This window comes from Elephas maximus, chromosome 13, assembly GCF_024166365.1.
Source record: "Elephas maximus indicus isolate mEleMax1 chromosome 13, mEleMax1 primary haplotype, whole genome shotgun sequence".
Taxonomy (NCBI): Eukaryota; Metazoa; Chordata; class Mammalia; order Proboscidea; family Elephantidae; genus Elephas; species Elephas maximus.
In genome coordinates, this window is record NC_064831.1 from 76751525 (window position 1) to 76777005 (window position 25481).

Here is a 25481-nt window from a genome sequence, read left to right on the forward strand (position 1 = left end):
CTTCACAGAAGCAGACTGCCACGCCTTTCTCCTGTGGAGCAGCTGATAGGTTTGAACCACCAACCTTTTGGTTAGCAGCCGAGCCCTTAAGCCCCTGAGCCATCAGGGCTGTTTATGTAATCACAGGGTCCTTAAATATGGAAGAGGAAAGCAAAAGAGAGTCAAAAGAAGATGACTATGGGAGAAAGGCACAGAGATGCAATGTTGTTGGCTTTGAAGACAGAGGAAGGAAGCCAAGGTGAGCTGTAGGAGCTGGAAAGGGCAAGGACACAGATTCCCCCTTAGAGCTTCCAGGAGGGAATGTAGCCCTGCCAATACCTTGATTTTAGCCCAGTGTGCCCCATGCTGGACTTCTATCCCACAAAATTGTAAGATAAGAAATTTGTGCTGTTTAAGCCACTAAATTTGTGATAATTTGTTACAGCAGCAAAAAGAAACTGATACACCATCTCCGCTTAAGCATCCCCTCCTCAGAGAAGGCTTCCAGTTCACCCAATTAAAAGTATGTCTCTTCTGTAATTCTCTCTTAGCATTCTATTCTTCTTCATTCCCTTTCATTATCATAACTTGGAAATTTATATTTCTTTGTGGCTTGTTTATATTCTGTCCCCTCAACTAGTCTCTGAGTTCTATGAGGCCAGGAACCAGGCTTGTTTTACTATTTACTAATTTATATTCCTACCACCCTGTCAGTTTGTCGTGCTGAGCTGGCTTGTGTGTTGCTATGATGCTGGAAGGTATGCCGCTGGTATTTCAAATACCCATTGTGGACAGGTTTTAGTGGAGCTTCCAGATTCAGACAGATTAGGAAGGAAGGCCTAGTGATCTTCTTCCAAAAATCAGCCAATGAAAACCTTATGGATCACAACAGAACATTGTTGGATATAGTGCTGGAAGTTACAAACCTACTAACTACCGTGAAGATGGCGCATTTCATTCTGTTATACATAGGGTCGCCATGAGTTGAAGCTGACTTGAGGGCAACTAAACCAAACCAAACCCAGTGCCGTGGAGTCAATTCTGACTCGTAGTGACCCTATAGGACAGAGTAGAACTGCCCCATAGAGTTTCCAAGGAGTGCCTGGAGGATTCGAACTGCCAACCCTTTGGTTAGCAGCTGTAGCACTTAACCACTACGCCACCAGGGTTTCCGAGGGCAACTAACAACAATTTATTTTCAGTACCTGACACAATGCTTGACACATAGTGGGAGTTCATTAAATATTTGTCAAACGAATAAATTAAATGTGCATTACCACATTATTCTGAGTGAAATAAATCAAACACAAAAGGACAAATGTATGAGACCACTACTATAAAAACTCATAAAAAATTTACACACAAAAAATAAACAATCTTTGATGGTTACAAGGGAGGGGAGGGGTGGGGACGGTAAAACACTAAATAGATTCTAGTTAAGTGGTAACTATGGTGAACCAAAAAACCCACTGCCGTCGAGTTGATTCTGACTCATAGTGACCCTATAGGACGGAGTAGAATTGCCTGATAGAGTTTCCAAGGAGCGCCTGGTGGATTCGAACTGCCGACCTCCTGGTCAGCAGCCGTAGCACTTAACTGCTACACCACCAGAGCTTCTGTAACTATGGTGAACCGTTTTTAAATAAAGGAAAAAAAAAGTGCCTTACCAGCAGCTTAGTAAAGACCATTAGGCAGTTAAGAGGTAATGGTGGAACTTGAACCCAGGTTCCGGGCTCTAAATCTTTCTGTAGAACATCCACTTGGCCGGTCTCAGAGGAGACATATCAAGACAAACGTGAATAGGAGACTGTTGGCCGGTTCCTAGTGTCAGGGCTAAAGATGTTCAGAGAAGGGGAAATTAGAATCAGGGTGTGAGGGAGTTGTCAAAGAAGTCAGTGGAGGACAGTGGTCAGCAGAAGGCCAACTCCAGTATGGAAAACCATATAAAGAAACCTCAGAATTTGGCCAAGCCATTCAGTTTCAGTGAGAAAGCACTTTTACATTTTTAAACTGAGGACACATTTATTCTCTAGCACTGGCCCCTGGCCCTTGGCCTCTGGCTTGGAAACAAAAGGGGGTTGTTTGGTCCCTGGGCTGGGATGTTTGCTTGAAGAATATGTTGTGTGCTCAGAGCATCTGGTTTGGAAAGGCGGTGTGTGTTTTCAGGGCGTGGGCGCGGGGATGCTGTGCTGGTCTCCTCAGAAGCATGTGGTCCCTGATTTCATGAATGCTGGAAAGCAGAGGAGGGGCTGGATCTGGAGTATCGCTTCTCTGCAGGCCACATCAATAGAGTTGGGCCATGTTGACAGTAATCAGAAATCAGTGTCCTAGAGATCGAGTAAATTTCAGAGGTCACCTGCCCTCAGTGCCCCTGTCATACACTATCCTCCTGACATATGCCCTCTGCTTAACTCCGTCCAGTCACAGGAAGCTCACACCCCCACCTCCCACTACGACAGTGCCCACCTCATTGGATACATAGCTCTGATCATCCTGTTTACCCTGTAGACAACCCACACTTCTCTATCACCTCCACGCACTGGTTCTGGTTCTGTCCACTGGGGAGAGTCATTTTCATTTGTTCAACAAATGTTTTAGGAGTGCTTCCTTTGTGCTGGGTACTACAGATGGAGCTTACCTGGTATGGATGAGATAAATAAGTAGTAGGCAATTTATTTCCATTGAAGGCTTAGGTCAGAACTTTAACGTCATACTTGGCTCCTGTCTTGCCTAATTACACACATCTTTTTTATCCACCAGCAAGTCTTATTGGTTCAACTTTCAAAATGTATCCATCCAGTATTCGTCCTCTTTCCAACGCCTGTCCTTCCAACCCAGCCCAAACAACCATCGCCTCTCTTCTGGACCACTGCCATATAGCCTCCTAACTGGTCTCTGGATTTCTTTCCTGTCCTCCTAAGCAGTGGGCTGAATGATGGCCTCCAAAGATATCAGGTGCTTATCCCTGAGCCTGTCAGTGTTACCTTAAAAAAAAAAAAAAAAGGTGGCAAAGATTTTGCAGATGTGATTAAGTTAAGGATTTTGAGATGGGGAGACTATCCTGACCTATCTGGGTGGATCCTAAAGGCCATTCCCTTCCTAAGGCAAAGGGAAATTTCACGTACACACACACAAAGGAGAAGGTGATGTGAAGATGGAGCAAACAGAGGCTTGACCACACTGGCCTTGAAGACTAGAGTGATGTGGCCACCAGCCAAGGAATGCCGGCAACTGAAAAAGGCAAGGAACAGATCCTCCCTAAAGCCTCTGGATGGAGTGCACCCCTGCCCATACCTTAATTTCAACCCCGTGAAACGGATTTTGGATATCTAAAAAAAAAAAAAAAAAAGTTTTTTTTTCCCCAAAATGAGAAAAAAAATAAGTACATGCTGTTTTAAGTCACTAATCTTGTGCTCATTTGTCACAGCAGGTATAGGAAAACAATACACCCTGTAACCAACTCTCCAACTAGCAACCAGAATCATCTTTCAAAAATTCCACTCTTCTTAAGGTCCTCCAATAGAATTTTAAAAATGTGAACGATTCATGAGATGTAACGGACATTTAAAACATTCCACAGGACATAGTACATACTCTGGTGAATTTTTACACACTGAACACACCCGTATAGCACCCCCAGATCAAAAAACAGAACACTCCCAGCCCCCTGGAATCCCCTCGCGTTCAAACCAGTCACTAGCCCTCTCCCCAGAGGAAACACTACTCTGACTTCTAAACCATAGATTAGTTTTGCCGCCTTTGAACGTTATATACATGGAATCTCAGAACGTGCACTCTTTTGTGTTGGTTTCTTTTGTTCAACATTCTATTTGTTGAGTGGATGGTAAAGAGTGGTATTTTATCCTAGGTGTCAAAAAAAAAGGTTTGAGGGGTACAACCACTTTAGAACACTCTTTGGCAGCATCTGCTACAGTTGAACATGTGTATGCCTTATGAATCAGCAATTTCTAGGTAAATATCCAACAGATATGTGTGCCTATGTCCACCAGATACATGTCCAAGAAGGCTACTATTAGCTCCAAGCTGAAAACCATCAGGAAGCATTCTTACTGCCCCCATTTCACAGATGAGAAAACTGAGGCTCAAAGAGAAGTTGGATAACTTGGTCAAGATCACCCAGCTGGTATATGGCAGAACTAGGATTCAACCCCAGGCTGACATGGTCCCAGACCTGGCCTCTGTCCAGTCTGGGGTCTTGCTGGGGACTCCTCTTCCCTCTCTTGAGTCAGTGATGCTGGTCGTTGCTCTCTCAGTTAATCACCCAGGTTTGTGTCTTTCTTAGCGCTTTTATTTATTTAAAATTTTTTTATATTTTAGAGTGGTTACACACAGGAAAGTTGCAAAGATTTTTTTCACCTAGTTTCCCTATTGTTAACATCGTACATTACCATGGTACATTTGTCACGACTAACAAACCAATACTGGTCCATTTTTATTACTGAAACACATTTCATTCAGATTTCTTAGCTTTTCCACTAATTTCCTTCTTCTGTTCCAGGATTACATTCAGGATACTACATCACGTTTGGTCATCATGTCTCTTTAGCGTCCTCTGGTCTGAGACAGTTTTTTAGACTTACCTTATTTTTTTAATGAACTTGAGGGTTTTAAGTACTGGTTTAGTATTTTGTAGCATTTCCCTCAATCTGAGTTTGTCTTTTTTTTTTTTTATGGTTACGGTGGGCACCGTGAATTGAATTGCATCCCCATTTTGAATTAATTTTTGTATAAGGTGTGAGGTTTCCTTTCTTTCCATTTTTTTTTTTTTCCATATAGGCATTCGATTACTCCAGTACCATCTGTTGAAAAGACTATCCCCCATCCACTGAATTGTCACGGCACCTTTGTAAAATATCAGTCGGCATTTGGGCTCTCTATCCTGTTTCTTATGGCTTTTGCCTAAACCCATTGCCATTGAGTCAATTCTGACTCATAACAACCCTATAGAACAGAGTAGAACGGCCCCATAGGGTTTCCAAGGAGCGGCTCATGGATTTGAACTGCTGACCTTTTCGTCAGCACCCGTGGCTCACCGAAGCTCTTAACCACTGAGCCACCAGGGCCTCCTTATCAGCAGAGACTTTCTGCACCTAAGGTGGGTTTCTGAAGTGTCGTATATATTTCTTAATTGAGATATAATTCATATACCATAAAATCTACCCTTTTAAAGTGTGTAATTCAGTGATTTTTCGTATATTTACAAGGTGTGCAACCATCACGGTTATCTAATTTCAGAACATTTTCATCACCGCCAAAAGAGACCCCATACCTAGTAGGTACCATTTCTCCTTCCGTCCAGTTTCTGGCAACCACTGACCAACCTTCTGTCTCTATGAATTTACCCATTCTGGACATTGAGCGTGAATGGAATCATACAATGTATTGTCTTGTGTCTGGTGTCTTTCACTCAGCGTAATGTTTTCAAGGTTCATTCATGTCGTACCATGTACCAATACTTCATTCCTTTTTACGGTTGAGTAATATTTCATTGAAAGGATAGAGTACGTTTGTTTCATCCATCCATCGGTTGATGGGCATTTGTTTTGTTTCCACTTTTTGCCCATAATGCACACTGCTGCTAGAACATTCACGAATGTGCTCGCATGCACGTACATTTTCAGGTCTCTTGGGACTATGCTTAGGAGTGGAATTGCTTGGTTATATGGTTGCTGTGTGCTGTTGACTTGATTCCGACTCATGGAGACCCTCTAGGACAGAGTAGAATTGCCCCATAGGATTTCCTAAGCTGTAATCTTTATGCGTGTAGGAGCCGCTGGTGGGTTCAAACCACTGACCTTTCGATTAGCAGCTCAGCTCTTAACCATTGCATCACCAGGGGCTTCTTATTGGTTATATGGTAGCTCTGTTTAATTAACTGTGTGAAAAAAACCCAAACCAAACCCATTGCCGTGGAGTTGATTCCGACTCATAGTGACCCTATAAGACAGAGTAGAACTGCCCTATAGAGTTCCCAAGGAGTGGCTGGTGGATTTGAACTGCCAACCTTTCTGGTTAGTAGCTGTGGCTCTTAACCACTAGGCCACCAGGGTTTCCAACTGTGTGAGGAACTGCCAAATTGTTTTCTACCGCTGTTGCACCATTTTGCATTCCCACCAGCAATGCCACCCAATCTGTACACATCCTCGCCAGCAGTTATTCTTGTCTTTTCGATGATAGCCATTCTAGCGGATGTGAAGTGGTATCTCATTGCAGTTTTGATTTTCATTTCCCTGAAGACTAATGATGTTGAGCAGTTTTTCCATGTCCTTATTGGTCATTCCTATATCTTGTTTGGAGAAACATTGATTCCAATCTGTTGCCCACTTTTTAACTGGGTTGTCTTTTTGTTGTTGACTTGTAAGAGTTCTGTATATACTCTATTAGATTCTTATCAGACTTGTGATTTGCAGATATTTCCTTCTATTCTGTGGGTTTTCCTTTCACTTTTTTGATAATGTCCTTTGAAGCAGAAAAAGTTTTTGTTTTGATAAAGTTCCATTTCCCTATCTTTTCTTTAGTTGCTCATGCTTAGATGCCTTATCTAGGAAACTATTGCCTAATCCAAGATCACAAGGATTTACACTTGTGTTTTTCTTCTGAAAGTTTCATAGTTTTAGCTCTTTCATGTAAATCTTTGATCTATTTTGAGTTAATTTTTGTGTATGCCCAACTTCATTCTTTTGTGTGTGGAGATCTGGCTGTCCCACCACTATTTGTTGAAAAGACTATTTTTTCCCATTGAATGGACTTGGCTACCTTGTTGAAAATCAACTGGCCATAAATGTATGGGTTTACTTCTGGACTCTCAATTCTATACCACTGATCTATATGTCTATCCTTCTGCCAGTACCACACCATCTTGATTATGGTAGCTTTGTAGTAAGTTTTGAATTTGGGAAAGTTCCCTGGTTTCCTTCCCCTTGGACAACCACTATGTTCACTTTTTTTTTTTTAACCAATTGTCAATGGTTGCTTTCCAGCTACAAGGACAGAGGTGAGTAGTTACAGAGACCTTATGGCTGATAAAAGCAAACAAACAAAACAGCAAACCCACTGCTCTGGAGTCAGTCTGATAATACATAGCAACCTTAGAAGAGAGTAGAATTGCCCCCAAAGCATTGCCAAGGCTGTAAATCGTTACAGAAGCAGACTTGAACGTCTTCCTCCCACATCTTTCTCCCAGAGAGCAGGTGGTGGGTTCGAACCGCTGACTTCAGGTTAACAGCTGAACACTTAACCACGGTGCAACCAGGGCTCTCTACGGCAGGTAAAGCCTCATTTTTTTTTTTTTTTCTGTTTGGCACTTTACTGATTTTTTTTTTTTAGTCTTTACTATTTCAAACAATGCTGCTATGCTGCTATGAATATCCATGTGTATACGTCATTTTGCACATGTGAGTTTCTGTAGAATGAATTCCTCCAGGTGGAATTGCTAGGTCTTGAGGTCTCAGTATTTGTCATTTTGCTATCAAAATTAATGAGTAGTCCTCTAGAGAAGTTGATGCAATTCACACTCCTGCCAACAAAGCAAGCTTGGGCCTGTTCTCCGACAGCCTCGCACGCACGGTGTGCTAATAATTTGATATTGCCAATCTGACTAGTGAAACCTGATGCTCAAAATAGTCTTAATCTGCATTTCTCTTTTTATAAGCAAGGTTTAGGATCTTTTTCTAAGTCTAAAAGTTTTCTTTTTTTTATTTTTTTAACTCCTAAGAAAACTTCCTGTCTCCCGAGCTCTTCCCTGCGCAGTCCACTGACGACCCGGAGCCTTGGACGCTGGACCCGGGGCCTGGCCACCCGCGGGACGCGCGGTGCCGGGTGTGGCCCGGGGGGAGGCGCGAGCCGCTGGCCCCTCGGCTGCCCCGTTTCCTTCCCCGCCGCGGAGCCCCGCCTTAGGGCCGCCTCCCGCCGGCCTGGGCGGAGCGCGGGGCCGGTGGGCGGGGCGGCGCTGCCCGATTTATCCCAGGCCGGGAGGAGCAGGAGTCAGAGCCCGCCAGTCGGATCAGCTGAGCCGCCGGCTCCCGCGCCCCTCTCCCCGCAGCATGCCGGACCTCCGCCTGCTGGCCGCGCTCTGCGGCGCGCTCCTCTGCGCCACTGGTCTCTTCGCCGCCTCCGGTGAGTGCATCCCGCCGCGCGCCCGCGCGCCCGCTTTCCGCGCCGCTCGGAAGTTCTCCCGGGCGCCCTCCCTCCAGCTCCAAACCCAAAATCAAATACCATTGCCGTCGATTCCGATTCATAGAGACCCTATGGAACAGAGGAACGGCTGGTAGGTTCGAACCGCCGATCTTCCGGTTAGCAGACGAGCACTTAATCACGGCGCCACCAGGGCTCCTCCTCCACCTCCACTGTTTACAAACTTCGGCGAAGCGCCGGGGGCTGTGCGGAGGGGCGGCTTTTGGCTGCGCCCGGGCGGAGGGAGGGACGGGCGTTGTCTCTCCTGCTGTCTCAGCGCCAGTGGGTTTTGGGCAGTGGTGGAGGCACGAGGACCCGGGACACTGGGTGACAGCCCTGCCGCTCCCAGGGATGTGGCTTATACACAACAAAGGAATCCGCTGTGTTGGGCCTCTCTTTTCCCATCTGTGAAAAGAGGCCACTGAACTGTGCCTGACTCACAACCCCTTCCACCTGGAAGATTCCAGGACTGTTGTATTGTCTTCTTCAGCCAACTTTGCCAGCATCTCTCTCCCAGCCCCTTCCCAGCTAGATGGGTCACTGTTTTTTTTTTTTTTGCGTGCCCACTTGGAGGTGTCTGGGCAGTTACTGAGGGGCTGGGGGGGAGTGGGCGTGGGCTCTAGGTGGGATTCTGGAGGGGCTGAGAGCCCGGAAGACACCTGGAAAAGGGCTGCCTCCTGCTGGAGAGTGTCCTGGCTTCCTCCCGCGGCCTTGGCCAGAGCTTTATCTCCCCTGGTCCTCCTCCGCACCTCAGCTGACAGCTGGGCCTCCTGCAGCCTGCTCATGGTGGTGCCTTGGGCTGGAGGGGCACCGGTGCTGTCCCACTCCCTTCACTGTGGTGCCCCGTCGACCCCTCCACGGCTGGGAAAGGGGTGCCTTTTGCAGGGTGAGGGCAAGAACTTGTCAGGCACACCCTCCATCGTTTTCTCATAGAAATAGGATTAGCTGAAGTGAGGGGGTCACAGCTGGGCTCTGGCTCTGTGCCCTGTGACCAGTGTGGCCCCTAGACCTGGAGCTGAGCCCTTAAGGCCAGTCCAAAACTCCCATGGACTTGGGAGCTCCTGGCCCTCCCCAGCGACCCTGAAAAGATGGCCTAGTCCTCAGAGTCCCCTTCCACTCCTGCTGTCTCCCCAACTTGAGCCCTGGGGAACTCCTCCCAAACAGCAGGACCCTGAAATCCCAAAGGAGATTTTGCAGAGGGTGATCTGACTTTTCCCAGAAAGGGAAGGCACCTTGTGTGCTCTGCACAGGTGGCCTAGCCTTTGTCAATAGAAGACCTGGTCAGGTCTGGGACATCTTTCCTTTTCCCTTTCTTTTTCCTGCTGCACTGCTTTGTCCTGGAGGAGTATGGTGGGGGCTGGAGGGTAGAGGGTGAGCCTGGGAGGGAGAGGAAGAGGAGTTGGACCATGTTGGGACAGGAGCCCAGGACTCTAACCATTCCCAAGCCTCCGTGGCATGTCATAGCCTCCCAGGTCGGGGAGGGATTTAACCTGCTATTTAAAGCCAATGACTAATAGCTCCTTGGGAGTGGCCTTAAGCTTCTAAGTCCTGGGCTGAGGTGGAGCTCTGACAGCTCATTAATGGTGCTGTCTTCCCTGGAGAGGTGGCCTGAGCTCTCTGGTGCTTTGGAATTTCAGGAGGGCCCTCCAGCCCGAAATGGGGTGAATCTGGGGGCAAGCAGAAAAGATTGCTCATATCTTGCCCCAAATAACTGATTTGGGCGTAGGGCCTGGGCCAGCCTTTCTGAGTGTTAAGATCAGCCAGTGGACCCTCCTTAGCCTGGCAGACCCAGGGGGCTGCAGTTCACTGGCTGGTACCAGAGTCAAGGGACTGGGGACAGGCTGGGGTGAATTGGGCTTCAAGCCCAGCCTTTAAGGGACTCATTATTATTTTTTTTAAACTAATTTTTATTGTGCTTTAAGTGGAAGTTTACAAATCAGGTCAGTCTCTCATATGAAAATTTACATACACCTTCCTATACAGCCCTAATTGCTCTCCCTCTAATGAGATAGCATGGTTCTTCCCTCTACTTTCCTCGTGTCCATTTGGGTAGCTTCTAGCCCCCTCTGCCCTCTCATCTCCCCTCCAGACAGGTGATGCCAACATAGTCTCATGTGCCTCCTTGATCCAAGAAGCTCGTTCTTCACCAGTATCATTTTCTATCCCATAATCCAGTCCAATCCCTGTCTGAAGAGTTGGCTTTGGGAATGGTCCCTGTCTTGGGCTAACAGAAGGTCTGGGGACCATGGCCTCCGGGGTCCTTCTGGTCTTAGTCTGACCATTAAGTCTGGTGTGTTTACGAGAATTTGGGGTCTGCATCCCACTGCTCTCCTGCTCCCTCAGGAGTTCTTTGTTGTGGTCCCTGTCAGGGCAGTCATCGGTTGTGGCCGGGCACCATCTAGTTCTTCTGGTCTCAGGCTGATGTATTCTCTGGATTATGTGGTCCTTTCTGTCTCTTAGGCTCATAATTACCTTATGTCTTTGGTGTTTTTCATTCTTCCTTGCTCCAGGTGGGTTGAGACCAATTGATGCATCTGAGATGGCCACTTGCTAGCATTTAAGACCCCAGACGTAGGGACGCATTTTTGAGTGTGGGAATGGGGACCCTCTTGAGCGTCCTACATATACAGTCATTCAGATCCAAAACCTACATAAATGTTTAACTTACCCTGACCATGCTCCTGCTCTTCCTTCTGTGTTCTCCACCATGACTAATAGGGCACATCTGTCACACAGGTTCCCAGCCAGAAGTCTCGGTGTCCTCCTTCTTCTTTAGTCCTTGCTGCGCGTGTCTCTCAAATCTGGCCTTCCTCTCCCACCAGATGCCTGTGACAGCTTCCTTGATGTTCTCTGGGCCTTCCACTTCACCCCCTCCAGTCTGATTTCCACCCTGCAGCCAGAGGGATCTTGCTGCAGCTACAGGATCCCTCCCCACCCCAGGGGAGCCCAGCAGCACCTCTGCAGATGGGCTCTTTTCACCATTCTCCTTCCTGGAATTGGAAGTGGCTTTTCTACTTTCACCTCCTGCTTGAAAATCACTGTGATTCTTTGTCTTGGTGGACAAGGGTGGGGAGGCAGAAGGAAGGTTAAGAGCCACCAGTCTGCAGGATGAAAACTCTAAATTGTCATTCTTAAGGTCCCTGCTTGTCTGTCACCAGCCTACCTTTCCAGCTGTGTCTTAGTGTTGTCCAACACACAATGCTCTTCCATACTTCTGCTAGTCTTCAAAATGTTCTTTCCTGCTTCCCCAGCCTGGCATGCTCCCACTCTATCTTCTAGACCCAGCTCCTCTCCTCTGCAAGAACTTCCATCTCCTTGGCAGAAATCATACTTTCAATCGCCCCTCGTACAGGCTGCTTCTGCTAAGGCACATGGCACCTTTTCATGTTGTGTTGACCCGCCCACTTCTTTCCGATTCGCTTCATGAGACCTGGACCATGCCCGATTTCTGTTTCACGGCCTAGCACGTCCATGGTAATTGGCCTCCCAAATGTTTATCCAATGAATGACTTGCTGTCACTGAGTCAGGTGACTTCTGTCACCATTGCAGGTGACTTCTGTGACTCCAGCCAGTGCCTGAATGGTGGGACCTGCTTGGTGGAAATGGACAATGCCCCCTTCTACTGCCTCTGCCCTGAAGGCTTTACGGGCCCCACGTGCAATGAGACTGAGAAAGGTACCTGCCCTGGGCTGTGCCTGCCACGCCACACCCCCAGTTCCAAGTCGTAGGGGCCTTGGGCTACTGCGCTGTTCCTGAAGTGGGCGGTGGGCTTCAGCACCCTGTCTTGTTGGCCAGCGTTACCATGGAAACCCCCAAGCCACTTGGAAAACTGGGTGCTTCCCTTATTGGGCTGATTCATCTACACGTGACCATCCTTTGCAGATTGGGGTTGGGAGAGAGGTGGACAGTGGACTGAATTTGGGTGGTGGGTCCTTTTGGACTAGGCACATCTGCTACCCCATCTCTGTCCCCAGCATCTGCCTGACCACCTGTCCATTTTACCTGCCTCCCAGGTCCCTGTTTGCCAAATCCCTGCCAGCACGATGCCAAATGCAAGGTAATTGACGACTTGCACCGAGGGGACATCTTCACCCCGTATATCTGCAAGTGCCCTCAGGGCTACGCAGGCATCCACTGTGAGACCAGTGAGTATCGGGGTATCTGCTTGTGGGGGTGGACCCTGACCTCCAGTCCTGGCGTCACAGGCCATGTGCTGGCCTTACTTCCTGTGTCTAAGTCTCCTCAGGGTGAGGGTGGGGCAGAGCCTCAGTGAGGCCAAGCGGGGACACAGGATCCTGTTGTCCTTCCCCAGCATCTCTCCACTGGCTGTCTCTCCTGGGGCTGCAGGCTAAGCCCTATGTTGCTCCAAGGGAGGAGGGATTGTGGTGACCCCCAGAGGTCATGGGAGTGCTGTTTGCTGGGGCAGCCTGAAGCAGACACAGAGCTCTGGAAGTTTTGGGATTTTTCTACCCAGGGAGGAAAGCAAACACGTTTTTAATCCTGCCCAGAGGTCGGTAAATCAGGCTAGTCCTTGGGGTCTGACAGATCCTGGCCCAGATCTGAACTGTGGCCTCATCATGGAGCTGGGGGAGGAGGAAGCAGCCCGGGCAGTGGCCGGGCTGTCAGAGGCCCAGCGTGTGCAGAGGGACTGACCTGCTTGACTATCCGCTCGGCCACATAATTGCCCTGGGTGGGTGCCCAGCCAACATGGCCAGCAGTGGCTCTCCAGGGCCCCTCCCACCCTGTGCTCCCATCCAAATAGGACTCTTCCCGGCCTGCTCTGGGGTGGCTGGGCCCACATCTGGGCCCAGGGATGGGTGGAGTTGGGGGTGGGGTCCCAGTTTCCCTAAGTCCAGTGGGTCAGGCCCTAAGTGTCTCAGGTGGGGGGCCAGGCAGCCCTCCTCCAGGCAGATGTGGGGGTGGACTCTGCAGCTTGCTGAGTTACAGGAGGAGGGGGCTGGGTGGGGCTGGCTGTGCAGGAGCTGGCCCTGGGAGAGGGCAGGTAAGGGGCCCCGCATGCCCTTTCCCTCAGAGGAGACGGCACCCAGGGCCTGTGCCTTGGGCTGTGGGCTAAGACCAGATTTGTTTGAGGTCCTGGTGGGTGTGTGTGGAAGCGGTGGGGGGCCTGCTACTGCAGACAGAGCCTAGTGTGGGGCCAGCTGGGCAGACTAATTACCATGCTGGGAGCTGAGGTAACCATGGGTGTACCTGAGCTGGAATTACTCACTAAGCCCTCTTCAAACTCCTTGGCCCTGGGTCTGCCCAGCCTGGATATGTGGCACCTGGGCAGAAGGCAGGAGACAACCACACAGGCAGGGGATCCCCCAGAGGGACCTTTGCTTGTTATGTGGAGTGCTTCCTGGAGCCAACAAGGACCCCGCAGGACCAAAGAATGCACAGTTTGGGCCACTCTGTGTGGTGTGGGCTCAGGGGTGTGAGAACAGACTGGGCTCATCTCTCTGATCATCCTGAGTGCCTCTGCTCCTGGGCGTCTGGCTTTACTTCTTTGTGTCTCGCCTTCTCATGAGCCTGGGCTTTGGGAGGGGCTCAGCAAGAGTGAGCTGTCCCTGGTTCTCTGCCTGGAAGGGGGACCCCTGGGAGACGAAAGAGGAGGCTCGGCCCATTGGTGGGCCTGGTAGCTGGCCTGAAACTCCTCCCCCCCATCTGGTACCACATCGCTGCGGTAGTGGTAAGGGTGATGGTCACAGATGGCTGGGCCAGGATGAGCAAGTAGGAGAGCAGAATGATTTTCACGCCCCACCTGAAAGCTCTGGCCAGTGGAATTCTAGAAAACTCTAGGCAGATTTTCTTATTGCTTTATGTGCAGTGCACATACTGTTCCCTGCCGTCTGAGGTGCCCCTTCTCCTGAAGCCCCCTCCTCCTGGGGAAGCCAGGGGCAGGGGTGGAGTTGGGGGGAGATGAGGGAGAGGGGCTCATACTGCTATTCTCTCCTGCCATCCCACCCTCCACACCAGAGTAATGCTGCCAATGGCCTATAGGGGTGAGACTGCTGGCCAGTCCTGGCAGTCCCATGAATGCTGGCCTGGCCTGCCTCCTGGCAGCCCTGGGTCTCAGCCGTCCATGATTCTGTGCAACGTCTCTCTCTCTCTCTCACCCACATCCCAGCCTCGTCGTGCCCCTCTCACCAGTTCCCCCTTCTGTCCATCATCTGCATTGTCCCTTTGTGGCCCCTGGTCTGGGTGAAGGCTCTGAGGTTCTCTTTGGCTCTGGGTCCAAGAGAGGCCATACTGCCTTACTTTCTTGTCCTCTGGGTCCTAGCTGGCCCTGGTCCCTGCCGGTGGCAGCCTGACTGTCATCTTCCTCCTTCTTCAGGGTGCAGCATGCCGCTGGGCATGGAGGGGGGTGCCATCGCTGACTCACAGATCTCTGCCTCCTCGGTGTACCTGGGCTTCATGGGTATGCAGCGCTGGGCCCCGGAGCTGGCCCGTCTACACCGCACTGGCATCGTCAATGCCTGGACGGCCAGCAACTATGACAAGAGCCCCTGGATCCAGGTGTGGACAAGTGACTAACGGGCCCGTTGAGGGATGGCCCTGAGACTGGATGGTGGAGGGCCTGGCCATGGAGGGGAGAAGGTGGAATGAGTGGGCCTGCACTGGGGGGCCACCAGGGGAGGGTTCATAACTGGGGTCTAGGTAGCAAGGTAGCAGGTGCCCACAGGTGAAGGGAGAGGAGCGTACATGTCTGAGTGGAAAGTAGTGTTGGGGGCCAGGCTGTGGCAGCGGGGGCTGTTTGCCATGGAGTAGGGGTCTTGCCCCTCGTTGTGTGCTTCCATGAGCGCTGAGCCCAGAGCCCTATGAGGACCAGATAAAAAGTCCCCTGCCAGGGCAACATGCTACCCCTGTCACTCCCTGGGAAAATGCAGCCACCCCTCCTTTGTCCTGCTTGTGTTACCTTCTCTCAGTTGAGGGAGTGACAGAGGTGGGTTGGCCTGGACCTTGGACAGAAAGAACCTGGGAGATGAGGGTACCGCTTTCTCTGTCCCCTGTCCAGGTGAACCTGCTGAGGAAGATGTGGGTGACGGGTGTGGTGACGCAGGGCGCCAGCCGTGTGGGCAGTGCTGAGTACCTGAGGACCTTCAAGGTGGCCTATAGCCTTGATGGGCACAAGTTCCAGTTTATCCAGGATGCAGAGGGGCTTAGAGACAAGGTGGGGCCTGTTGGGGCCCTAAAGAAGGGCTGTGGTTAGCACTCCCTGGGGATCTAATGCTGCCTGAGGGCCCCCAGTGAGGGGAGGGTACCCTGGGCAATTAGCCATGAGGTGGGCCTTCAGGTGTGTCTTGGTTCTCAGAAATTAGGACACCCAGATTGTGCCCATGTGCTATGGTTGAGAGATAAGAATAGTGAGACTCAGAAAGGTGAAATGGCCTGTTGAGGGCGGTGGTAGAGCTGGATGCATTCTGAGCCTCCAGGGCCACCGTGTACAGTTGTGCAGGCTGTAAGTCGCTCAAGGATGCCCTTAGCAAGTGGGCACCATTCACAATGTAGACATCACATATTTGTATACTTAAATCTGTCAGAAAATTGTCATAATAAATGAAATAACTTGAGCAAAGAATGTCTTTTTCTAATTTGCATAGAGGCACTCTATAGGTTAGAGGTAGCTCTGTGTGAAAGACAGGGCTGTATGCCTAGGATCCCATGATGACCAAGGAGGGTATAAGAAGGGGGATCTGTGTTGGGGGCTGTGGGAAGGCCAATGTAAGGGCTAATATCCAAGCTCCTGCTAGCTCTGCTAAGTCCCTCCCAATCTCGTCTGTTTGTGCCCCCCCCCCAACCCAGAGCTGAAGAGGAAGGTGAGGCAACCCCAGGAAACAGTACTGCCCACACTGACTGATTCCTTTAATCTGCCCTTCCTTCCTAGGTGTTTGTGGGTAACGTGAACAACAATGGCCAGAAGACCAATCTGTTTGACTCCCCTTTGGAGACGCAGTATGTGAGGCTGGTCCCCGTGGTCTGCCACCGGGCCTGCACTGTCCGCTTCGAGCTGCTTGGCTGTGAGTTGAATGGTAAGTGCCAGGGGCTGTGGCCAGCTTTAGGAGATGGCCCTTTCCTGCTCCCTCTTTTCTCAGCCGTGCTGAGCTGGGCAGGAAGCAGCAAGGCCCAGGGACCATGAGCAGGAGATGCACAGTAGAGGGCTCACCTGGCCATCAGCGGTCTTGTTCAGGGGTTTGCCCTCTGCCAACCCGTGGCCCTGGGCATTGTAGTTGGTAGAGGAAAAAAAACATTGCCTCAGTGGGATGCTTTGCAGTTTTCAAAGCATTTTCACTTATTTTGGTTGGTTCTTTGAGCTTCTAGAACAAGTAGCATTAGTTCTGTTTTACAGATGTTAGCTCTATGCAGGCAGGAAGTTTGTTTTATTTACTGCCACATTCCAAGTGCCTAGAACAGTGCCTGGCTTGGTATCTGTTAGTTGTCAGTTGCCATGGAGTTGATTCTGACTTATGTCAACCCCCTGTATGTGCAGAGTAGAACTGGGGATTTCAAGGCTATGACCTTTTGCAAGCGGATTGCCAGGGTTCGAACTGACAGCCTTTTGGCTAGTAGTCAAGCGCTTGTCCATTTGTGCCACCAAGTGACTCCTTTAATATCTATATCAAAAAAAAAAAAATTGCCGTCAAGTCGGTTCCAACTCATAGCAGCCCTGTAGGGTAGAGTAGAACTGCCCCATGGGGTTTCCAAGGCTGTAATCTTTACGGAAGCAGAGTGCCTCATCTTTGTCTTGAGGAGCAGCTGGTGGGTTAAAACCGCTGACCTTTTGGTTAGCAGCTGAGTGTCTAACCACTGTACCACCAGGGCTCCTTTTAACATCTATTTAAAAAAAACAAAAACCAAACCCGTTGCTGCCTAGCCAATTCCAGCTCATGTTGTTATTGTCGTTAGGTGTTATCCATTGAGTCAGTTCTGACTCATAGCGACCCTATGTGCAGCTGAACAAAACACTGCCTGGTCCTGCGCCATCCTCACAATCAGCGTTATGCTTGAGCCCGTTGTTGCAGCCACTGTGTCAGTCCATCTCATTGAGGGTCTTCCTTTTTTTTTGCTGAGCATCTCCTTTACCAAGAATGACGTCCTTCTCCAGGGACTGGTCCCTGCTGATAATATGTCCAAATTGTGCGAGATGAAGTCTTGACATCCTTGCTTCTAAGGAACATTCTGGCTGTACTCCTTCCAAGAAGTTTTGCTCATTCTTCTGGCAGTACATAGTATATTAAAAAAACAAAAACCAAACCCATAGCTGTCAAGGTGATTCTGACTCATAGTGACCTTAAAAGACAGAGTAGAACTGCTCCATGGGGTTTCCGAGGCTGTAAATCTTTGCTGAAGCAGACTGCCACATCTTTCTCTCACAGAGCGGCTGGTGGGTTTGAACTGCTCACCTATCAGTTGGCAGCCAAATGCTCAACCACTGCGCCACTAGGGCTCCTTAGTACCTATAAAACCCAAACCAAACCCATTGCCACTGAGTCCATTCTGACCCTATAGGACAGAGTAGAACTTCCCCATAGGGTTTCCAAGGAGCAGCTGATGGATTTGAACTGCAGACCTTTTGGCTAGCAGCCAAACACTTAACTACGTGTGCCACCAGGGCTCCAACATCCATAGAAGTGCTGAATAAATATTTGACGAATGAGGAATGAATGAGGAAACTGAGGCTTAGATAAATTATTTATCAAGGGCACACAGTTGGTCGGTATTAAAACTTTGACTAGATCCCTGGGCTTCTGACACCCACCCTTCCAGTGATTCCCCTCCCCACCCCAACCTCCTATATATAGTCTTTGTTCTAGAGAAACATGGACACTTCCAGGGCCATAGGGCTGAAACTGGTGCTTTGGCTGCCCTTTCCAGGGAGCTCCTCCGATGAAGAGGTGGGAGAAGCAGACAGGAACAGATTTCAGCTGAGCCAGGAAAATCTCAACATTGACTTAGTCTGGAGCAAAGGGGCAGGGGAGGCCAGGTGACCCAGCAGGTCTGCTCCATCCTGGCTCTGCCCAACTTTCTGGAGGGCTGCCTATTTCCCTTCCTTTGCAGCCACAGTGCCACCTCCTGGCCACAGGTGGAACTGCAAGGTTCACTAGGCAGAACTGTGGAGCAGGTAGGTGGCTCGCTGATTTGCTTGCCTTAGCCAAGACCTCCCTCCCTTTCCGCTCTCCTTTTCCACTTCAGAGACCACCCAGTACCACTCAGAGCTGAAGTCTCTGCCTGGCTGGGTTTAGTCTTGTGCATGTATGTGAACTTAAGTGTTTTCATGTGTTCCCTCTCCTGGGCTCACTGCCTTTTGAGCTTTCTAGTTCAAGTGGTGAGTAAAAGACTGCTGTCTGCTAAAAGGAAATCCAGGCAACTGGTGGTTAAGCGCTCAGCTGCCAACCGAAAGGTTGGCGGTTTGAAGCACCAGCTGCTCTGTGGGAGAAAGATGCAGCAGTCTGCTCCCATGAGGATTACAGTCTCGGAAACCCTGCGGGGCAGTTCTACTCTGTCTTGTATGGTGGCTGTGAGTCGGAACCGACTCTACGGTGGCGGGTGGTAAAGGTGCCTGGGTGGCACAAACGGTTTGCTCTTAGCTACTAACCTAAAGGTCGTAGTTCAGACCCACCCAGCAGAAAGGCCTGGTGAACTGCTTCTGTAGAGATTACAGCCAAGAAAGCCCTACGAGGGAGTTCTACCCTATAGCACATGAGGTTGCCATGAATCCGAATTGGCTTGATGGCAACTGGTTTGGTAAAGAACAGAGCCAAGCAAGTCTGTGGGAGCCCACCCTGTGTTCATGTCCCTGAAAACGGGTGCCATCCACCCTGGTGGTCTGAAGCCTTTGGCTGTGTTGCCTGCATGACCGTATCACAGCTGGCGCCCTCGTAAGGCCAAGAGTGGGAGAACATCAAGAAAAGGGAGGAAGTGAAGCCACCCTGTCTACTTTCCTCTAGGACTGCGCTGTCTCCTTTCCCCAGCCACGTGAGAAGCTTGGAAAGAGTGTTCTAGGCAAAGGAATCAGTGAGTGCAAAGGCCCTGGGGTGTACTGAAGGCTAGAAGGAAGGCCTGTGGGGCTGCAGCCTAGAGAGTGAGGAGAGCTTGGTGGGTGATGAGGCTGGAGAGGTGGTTGTGGCCAGACCAGGCGGCATCTTGTGGACCATTTTAAGGTTTGTGTCTTTATCCTGAAACGAGTGGTAGTTCTTGTTTGTGGAGTGCTAACAGGACTTGATTAGATTTGTGTCTAAAGAGTTCCTTTAGGCTGTGTGGGGAGAACGGGGCAGAGGGGACACCTGTGAGAAGTTACATAGTCATCCAGCCTGAGGTGATGTGGTGCTGGCTTGGATCAGGGTGGGTGGATTAGAGTCCTCCGTTCCACATGTGGACCACAGGACAGCAGTACCAGCATCACCCAGAAGCTTGCTAGAAGTGAAGATTCCTGGCCCTTCCTAGACCTGCTGAAACAGAATCCTCATTTTTATAAGACCCCCAGGTGATCTGTGAGAAGGACTGCAGTGGTACTTCCTAATTTTACAGATGGAGAAACTGAGGGGAAGGGACTTCCCAGGGTCACATAGTGAGTGCCGGAGCAGGCATGTAGCTGGGAGTCCTGGCTTTTGCCCGGGTACCCTTTCCAATTGCATCTTACCTGGAACGATGTCCAGCTTCCTGGGGGAAGCCCAGTGTTGGGAGGAATGAACTGCTGAAACAGATGATCTGTGGAAGGGCCCACCTGGAGCAAATGCTGCAGAACTGACGTTGTCTTCTGCAGAACTGCCCAGGCTTTAGGCTGCCTCAGGCTTCCCCAGGTCTGGAGCCAAGAAACAAGCCACCTCCCAGCCCAGCAGCCAGTCTTTGTGGGAGGAGGGTGGCGGTTACCTGGTGCAGCGCCGTCACCAGGAACTGATGGTGCCATTGGCAGGCACATCAACACACAGGAGGCAAATGTCTTTAATGGCAAGGGTGCAAGCGTCCTGGGAGACAGTGAGATAAAGCACCACGTAATACAGCCTGCTCCCAGGACCTGCCCCACAAATTCCCCAGGGGGCCAGATAGTCATGGAGCAGGGATTCTGCCAGGTGTGGAACACACCTGTCATTCTTCTGGGAGGTTTCTCTCTTGCTCAGCCCCTGGCCACTTACCAGGTGCTGGTGATTAGCATGGATCAGCAGGCACATTCCTGAGTGTTTGGGGTGGGCCGGAGTGAAACAGAGGCCAGCTCCTCAGGAGCAGCCCTCACAGGTCTCCCGCACCCCGGAAACCGGAAAAGTCTGCTGTGTGTGTGAAGCCCTCTGGTAGACACCGAGGGAGGGGCTGCTGGGGACAGACACAGGATCCTGGGTCCCAGCACTGCTCTGACTTGTATGGACTGGGAGCTGCTGGGGGCAGGAAATGCATCCTTGTCATCGCTGGATGGCCACAAGGCAGGGCTTCACATGTTGGTGGAGTGCGTGGATGGTGCAGATGACATCACGGTGTGGCATGGTGGTTAGGAGTTTGTGTGTGTAACTTGGGCACAGTTCTTAATGTTTCTTGGCCTCAGCTTTCTCATCCATGGAATGGGGTTAGTAGTATCTACTTAACCATTTTGGTGGCAGATTAAATGACTTTTAGTAAGCACTGAATAAACAAGTGGTTGGGGTTGCTGTGAGTCAGAATCAACTCGACAACAATGGGTTTGGTTTTAGGTCCCTGGGGGCACAAATGGTTTGCTCTTGGCGACACAATTTGAGGTTGGCGGTTGGAACCCACCCACCAGCACTGTGGGAGAAAGGCCTGGTGATCTGCTTCCGTTAAGATTACAATCATTGAGAACCCTCAGTTCTACCCTGTAACACATGGGGTTACCATGAGTCAGAATCACTCAATGGCAACGGGTTGGTTTTGGCTTGCTATTAAAGTTCTTGATGACACTTCCAGGATGTAGCAATATAGATACGACTGCACCGCAGAGGAAGTGCTGTGAGTCCAGAGGAGGGAGAAGTCCTGGCCAAGTGAGGCGATCAGGACAGGCTTCCCAGAGGCAGTGTCTTATAAGTCAAGCCTTGAAGGAAGGTGGGAGGTGGTGGAGCAGGGGCTGCCTTGGTGCTGAGGGAGAAGAGTGGTGCGTGAGAAGTCTTGGGTGATCCGTGAGGGGCCAGTTGGGGGTGGGAAATGTTGGCTGAGGTGAGGAGAGGACAGAGGGGTTTGGTGGGACAGGCAGTGAGAACCATTGGCTGTGAGAGGTGGAGGGAGCGTCTTTCTGTTGTCTCAGAGGATGCCAGGGGCTGATCCGCACACAGAGCGCCTTACCTTGCATGGCCTGTGCTCACATCCTGGGGAACCTGTGGATCCCAAGATCTGGTGACAGCTCCCGTTGCTAGCAGGATGCTCTGAACCCCTGGGCCTGAAGGACAACACCATCCCCGACAAGCAGATCACGGCCTCCAGCATGTTCAAGTCCTGGGGCCTGAATGCCTTCAGCTGGCATCCCTCGTACGCGCGCCTGGACAAGCAGGGCAAGTTCAACGCCTGGACCGCCCAGAGCAACAGTGCCTCCGAGTGGCTGCAGGTGGGGTCTGGCCCTCGGGGGTATAGGGCTGGGGTTGGGGGCTGGGGTTGGCTGGGGCTGCCATCTTTGACCTCCGCCCGGCCCGGGCTTCTGCCCCCTCAGAGCGTTTCTGAAAAGCCTTGTTTTTCTCTGACTTTCCCCTTTTTTCCTCTCACGTGCCCCACCTTTCTCCTGATCCTGTAACACCAGAGAGAGCCAGGTGAGGGGACAGTGCTGTTTCCACCAGGGCTCTGCTCTAGAGAGAAAGAGAGAGAGTGTGTATGTATATTTAGGGATACAGCCACCTCCATTAGCTACCCTAAGGTTGAGAAGGCTCAGCTTGAGGCCAGCAGGATGGGGTGGAAGAGCGAGACCTGGCCCAAGCATCTCAGGACTTCTGCCTGAGCAAAGAGCAGATATTTGACGCAGTGTTGAGTATCAGAAGTAGAACAGCCCTTGGATTTGGTTGAAACCTGTAAACACACAAGAGAGTCCTGGAAAACTTGTTTTATAGATGAGGAAACAGTTCCAGCAGAATTAGGAGTTACGTGGAGCTTATGTGCTGGTTGACTGTGAGTTGGGTTTGGAACCTAGGTTTTGGGACTGTCTGACCAGGGGCAGCTGGCAGGTTTCCCAGGGTGGTCAGGGATGACAGAGACTGAAGCTGGGGATGGAAGGTCTGTCTCTAGGCCCCCAGGAGCCCACTGTGGAGCTGGGTTCTATGAGCTACCTGCCTTTGGGCACCCTCAGCACCAATGTAAGGCTTGGGACAGCCCCGTAGTAGGCCTCTACAGCAGTTACTTCCCCTGTAGGTTTGTGGCCTCTCCTGACTGTCTTCCCATCATACCCCAGTACAGGTTTGAGGCAGGGGTGGGACAGGGGTTGGCTAGGGCCCAGGCTCTGAAATTTGAGCTTCATCTGCAGTGAAGTGCCCAGCACTGTGTCTGGCAAAGTAGGTGGTATTATTTATGCCCATTTTAGAGATGAGAAAACTGAGTCTCAGCTAAGTGAAGTAGCAGGGATTTGAGCCCCAGTGTGTCTGCCTCTTTCCACCTTTGTGGAGATGGTCCAGGGAAAGAAACTGGTCTTTTGTAGATTGACCTGGGTTTACGGAGGCGGGTGACAGGCATCATCACCCAGGGGGCCCGCGACTTCGGCTACATCCAGTATGTGGCAGCCTACAAGGTGGCCTACAGTGACAACGGCCAGAACTGGACCGAATACAAGGAACACGGGGCTGAGGACAGCAGGGTGAGTGTCCGTCTGCCTTGCTGCCCTCCCTTGCCACATCTGGGTGCCTGGGGGCCTGACCTGGGGTCCTCCTGACGCCCCCATCTGCTTCCAGATCTTCCTTGGCAACTCAGACAACAACTCACACAAGAAGAATGTGTTTGAGACGCCCTTCCTGGCCCGCTTTGTCCGCGTGCTGCCCGTTGCCTGGCACAACCGCATCACCCTGCGCGTGGAGCTGCTGGGCTGCAAGGCGTAGCCCACCCTGCTGCTCGGTGGAGAGACTGGACAGGCTGTGAGGACATGGGGAGGACCAGCCCCCTCTCCTCCCCTTCAGTGGGCCACCGGGCCCTCTGCCTCTTCCTGTTGTAGCCAGAGCAGGGGTGGGGGAGGGGCTGGGTGTCAGAGGAGGCGCCACCAGGCAGTCACCCCTCCTCCCTCATTCTGACCCTTAACCTCCCACAGGGCGGGGGGGAGGTTGGGGCCACTCTCATGCCACTCTGTTTTCTTAGGCACTGTAGGAGCTGAGTGGGGCCGGGGTGGACGGTAGTGTTCAGGAGGGGGTGCAGGTTACCTGTATTTCCCCCTCCCTGGTCCCAGGTACTGGTGCACCGCAGAGGGCCTCATGTCCACCCCAGACCCTCTTCACAGAGCACATCCCTGGGCCCTGGAGGAAGGCCCCAGGCGCCAGGCTGGAGATAATAGCTCCGCCCCCCAGAGACCGGAGAGGCCACCTATCCCCCAGTCACTTCCCCCTTATCTCCCTGGAGACCTCTCTTGACCCTTATCCTGAGGCCTGGAAAGAGACAGATGGGGTGGGGTGCCTCCGGAGAGAGCCGGGAGCAGGGTTGGGGAAGGCGGTGGGGTGGCTGGGTTGCGGGGGGCACCCCTGCTTGTTCTTCACCTGGAGTACACACAGGCAGCTTCCAAAATATATTTATGTTATCCACTGGGCCTCTTGCTCGTCATTGCTTCCTGGTAATGGGCTTTGGCTTGTGCTGGTCCCTCCACCCTCAGTTCTGCCTGAGCCCCAGCCTTCTTTGTGTTTCCTGCCCAGCTACAAATAGCTGAACAGCAGGAGGAGGGAAGACATCATTGGGGCTTCCCACTCAAGGGTCAGGATTCGCTGGGTGGTGCAGCCGCTTACCTGCTCGCCTGCAAATGGAAAGGTTGGCAGTTCGACCTCAGCCAGAGGTGTCTTGAAAGAAAGACTTGGCCATCTACTGCGAAATCAACCATCAAAAACCCTTTGGGGCACAGTTCTACTCTGACACACATGGAGTCACCATCAGTTGGTGTCAACTCCATGGCAACTGGTTTTTTTAATTGGAAGGTCTGGACTTCCAAGTCCTGGAGGCCTGTCCTCTTCCCCTTAGTGCTTCCTGCATCCCCGTGGGGCTCAGGAGCCCAGAGCTGCTGCCTCACTTGTTAGTGTGGTCGGGGCCCAGGGAGTGCCTGGCATGGAGGCTGTCTTCACCAATGTCTCGTCCAGCCTTTGCCCCCTTCCCATGCCAGGAAGATAGCTGCTCGTTTTCCCCTTCAGCAGTTTCATTTTCTCTGCCACCGGAGAAGGGGGCTGGAGAAACTATTAGAAACAGGGAACCTGGGCTGCTCCTGGGAGGTTCTGGGGTAGGGGGCAGTGTGGGGTAGGAAGGAGGCGAGCACACTGGGAGGCCACTGGTGTGTTCACTCCAGGGCTGGAGGACAGCTCTGCCCTCCCTGGTGTGGGGCCCACCCGGAAGTGGCCAGTAGGTGAAGCAGAGCGGGCCAGAGCCCTGGGGATCTGGGAGGGGGGCTGGCCGACAGGAGGGACTGACTAGCTAGGACAGGGGCTTATGGAGCCATCCTAGTATTCAAGGTTTGGGATACAGGGTGAATTTTTTGGGCCAAATTTTGGGAGCCACAATGAGATATGCCTCTGGGCTGCTGGAAGGAGGGTGAGGGTTTGCTGGAACCTCATTAGGGAAACGAGTCTGGAAATGGCTCTTTCCTGAAGGCTGCTGTTGCCAGGGCTTTGTGGCTGGCCAGGGGCAGAATAAAAGGCACAGGCCTTTTGAAATAGGGGTGTGGAGATTCCTGCCCCTCAGGGTCCCTGAGCTCACTTGGTTCTGTCCCTGAGCTCTCCCCAAGCTGCGTGGATTGGACTTGGTGTCAGTCTTGGTGGTTGTGGCCTCAACTCCCTTCTGAAGCATTCCCTACTCCAACCCTGTTCTAGTCTCCCTTGGGACTAGCAGACAGCAGGAGAGGCTTCTCTCCCTAGCGTCTCTGGCCCTGGGACGCTTGTGCCTCCCCAGTAACTGTGGCTTGAGCCTTGTTGGAACTTGAGAATCCTTTGCAGAAGGGGCAACTGAGAGCCCAGGGAAGTCAGGCCTGAGCTTCACTCCTATCTGTCTACTTTCCTCTTCTCGCTGCATTGAGTATTTTCTGTGGGCCAATCTCATCAGACCACTGGCTTTTCTGGCTGGTGGGCGGTGGTTACAAGGCCCCCCTCTGACCCAGGAGGTCTAAGGTGATGCTAGAATCACTAAAGCCACCCTTAGTCCATTCCACCTCTCACCT

General features: G+C 51.4%; 1 protein-coding gene across 4 annotated transcripts; it reads left to right on the top strand.

Annotated features, from left to right (window-relative positions):
- The first annotated feature begins 7939 nt into the window (after positions 1-7939).
- Positions 7940-23871, top strand: MFGE8 (milk fat globule EGF and factor V/VIII domain containing). 4 transcript variants are annotated; one of them, XM_049906096.1, is made up of 10 exons: positions 7941-8115; positions 11723-11848; positions 12187-12318; positions 14508-14689; positions 15189-15344; positions 16059-16203; positions 21526-21713; positions 22788-22943; positions 23038-23217; positions 23523-23871. In XM_049906096.1, exons 1-9 carry the CDS (start codon positions 8043-8045, stop codon positions 23179-23181), a joined length of 1302 nt encoding a protein of 433 aa, XP_049762053.1. In that variant the 5' UTR covers positions 7941-8042; the 3' UTR covers positions 23182-23217; positions 23523-23871. The 4 variants fall into 4 exon arrangements, with proteins under 4 accessions (XP_049762055.1, XP_049762053.1, XP_049762052.1 ...); XM_049906095.1 differs by having other exon boundaries at positions 23038-23871; XM_049906097.1 differs by having other exon boundaries at positions 21529-21713; positions 23038-23871.
- The last annotated feature ends 1610 nt before the right edge of the window (positions 23872-25481 follow it).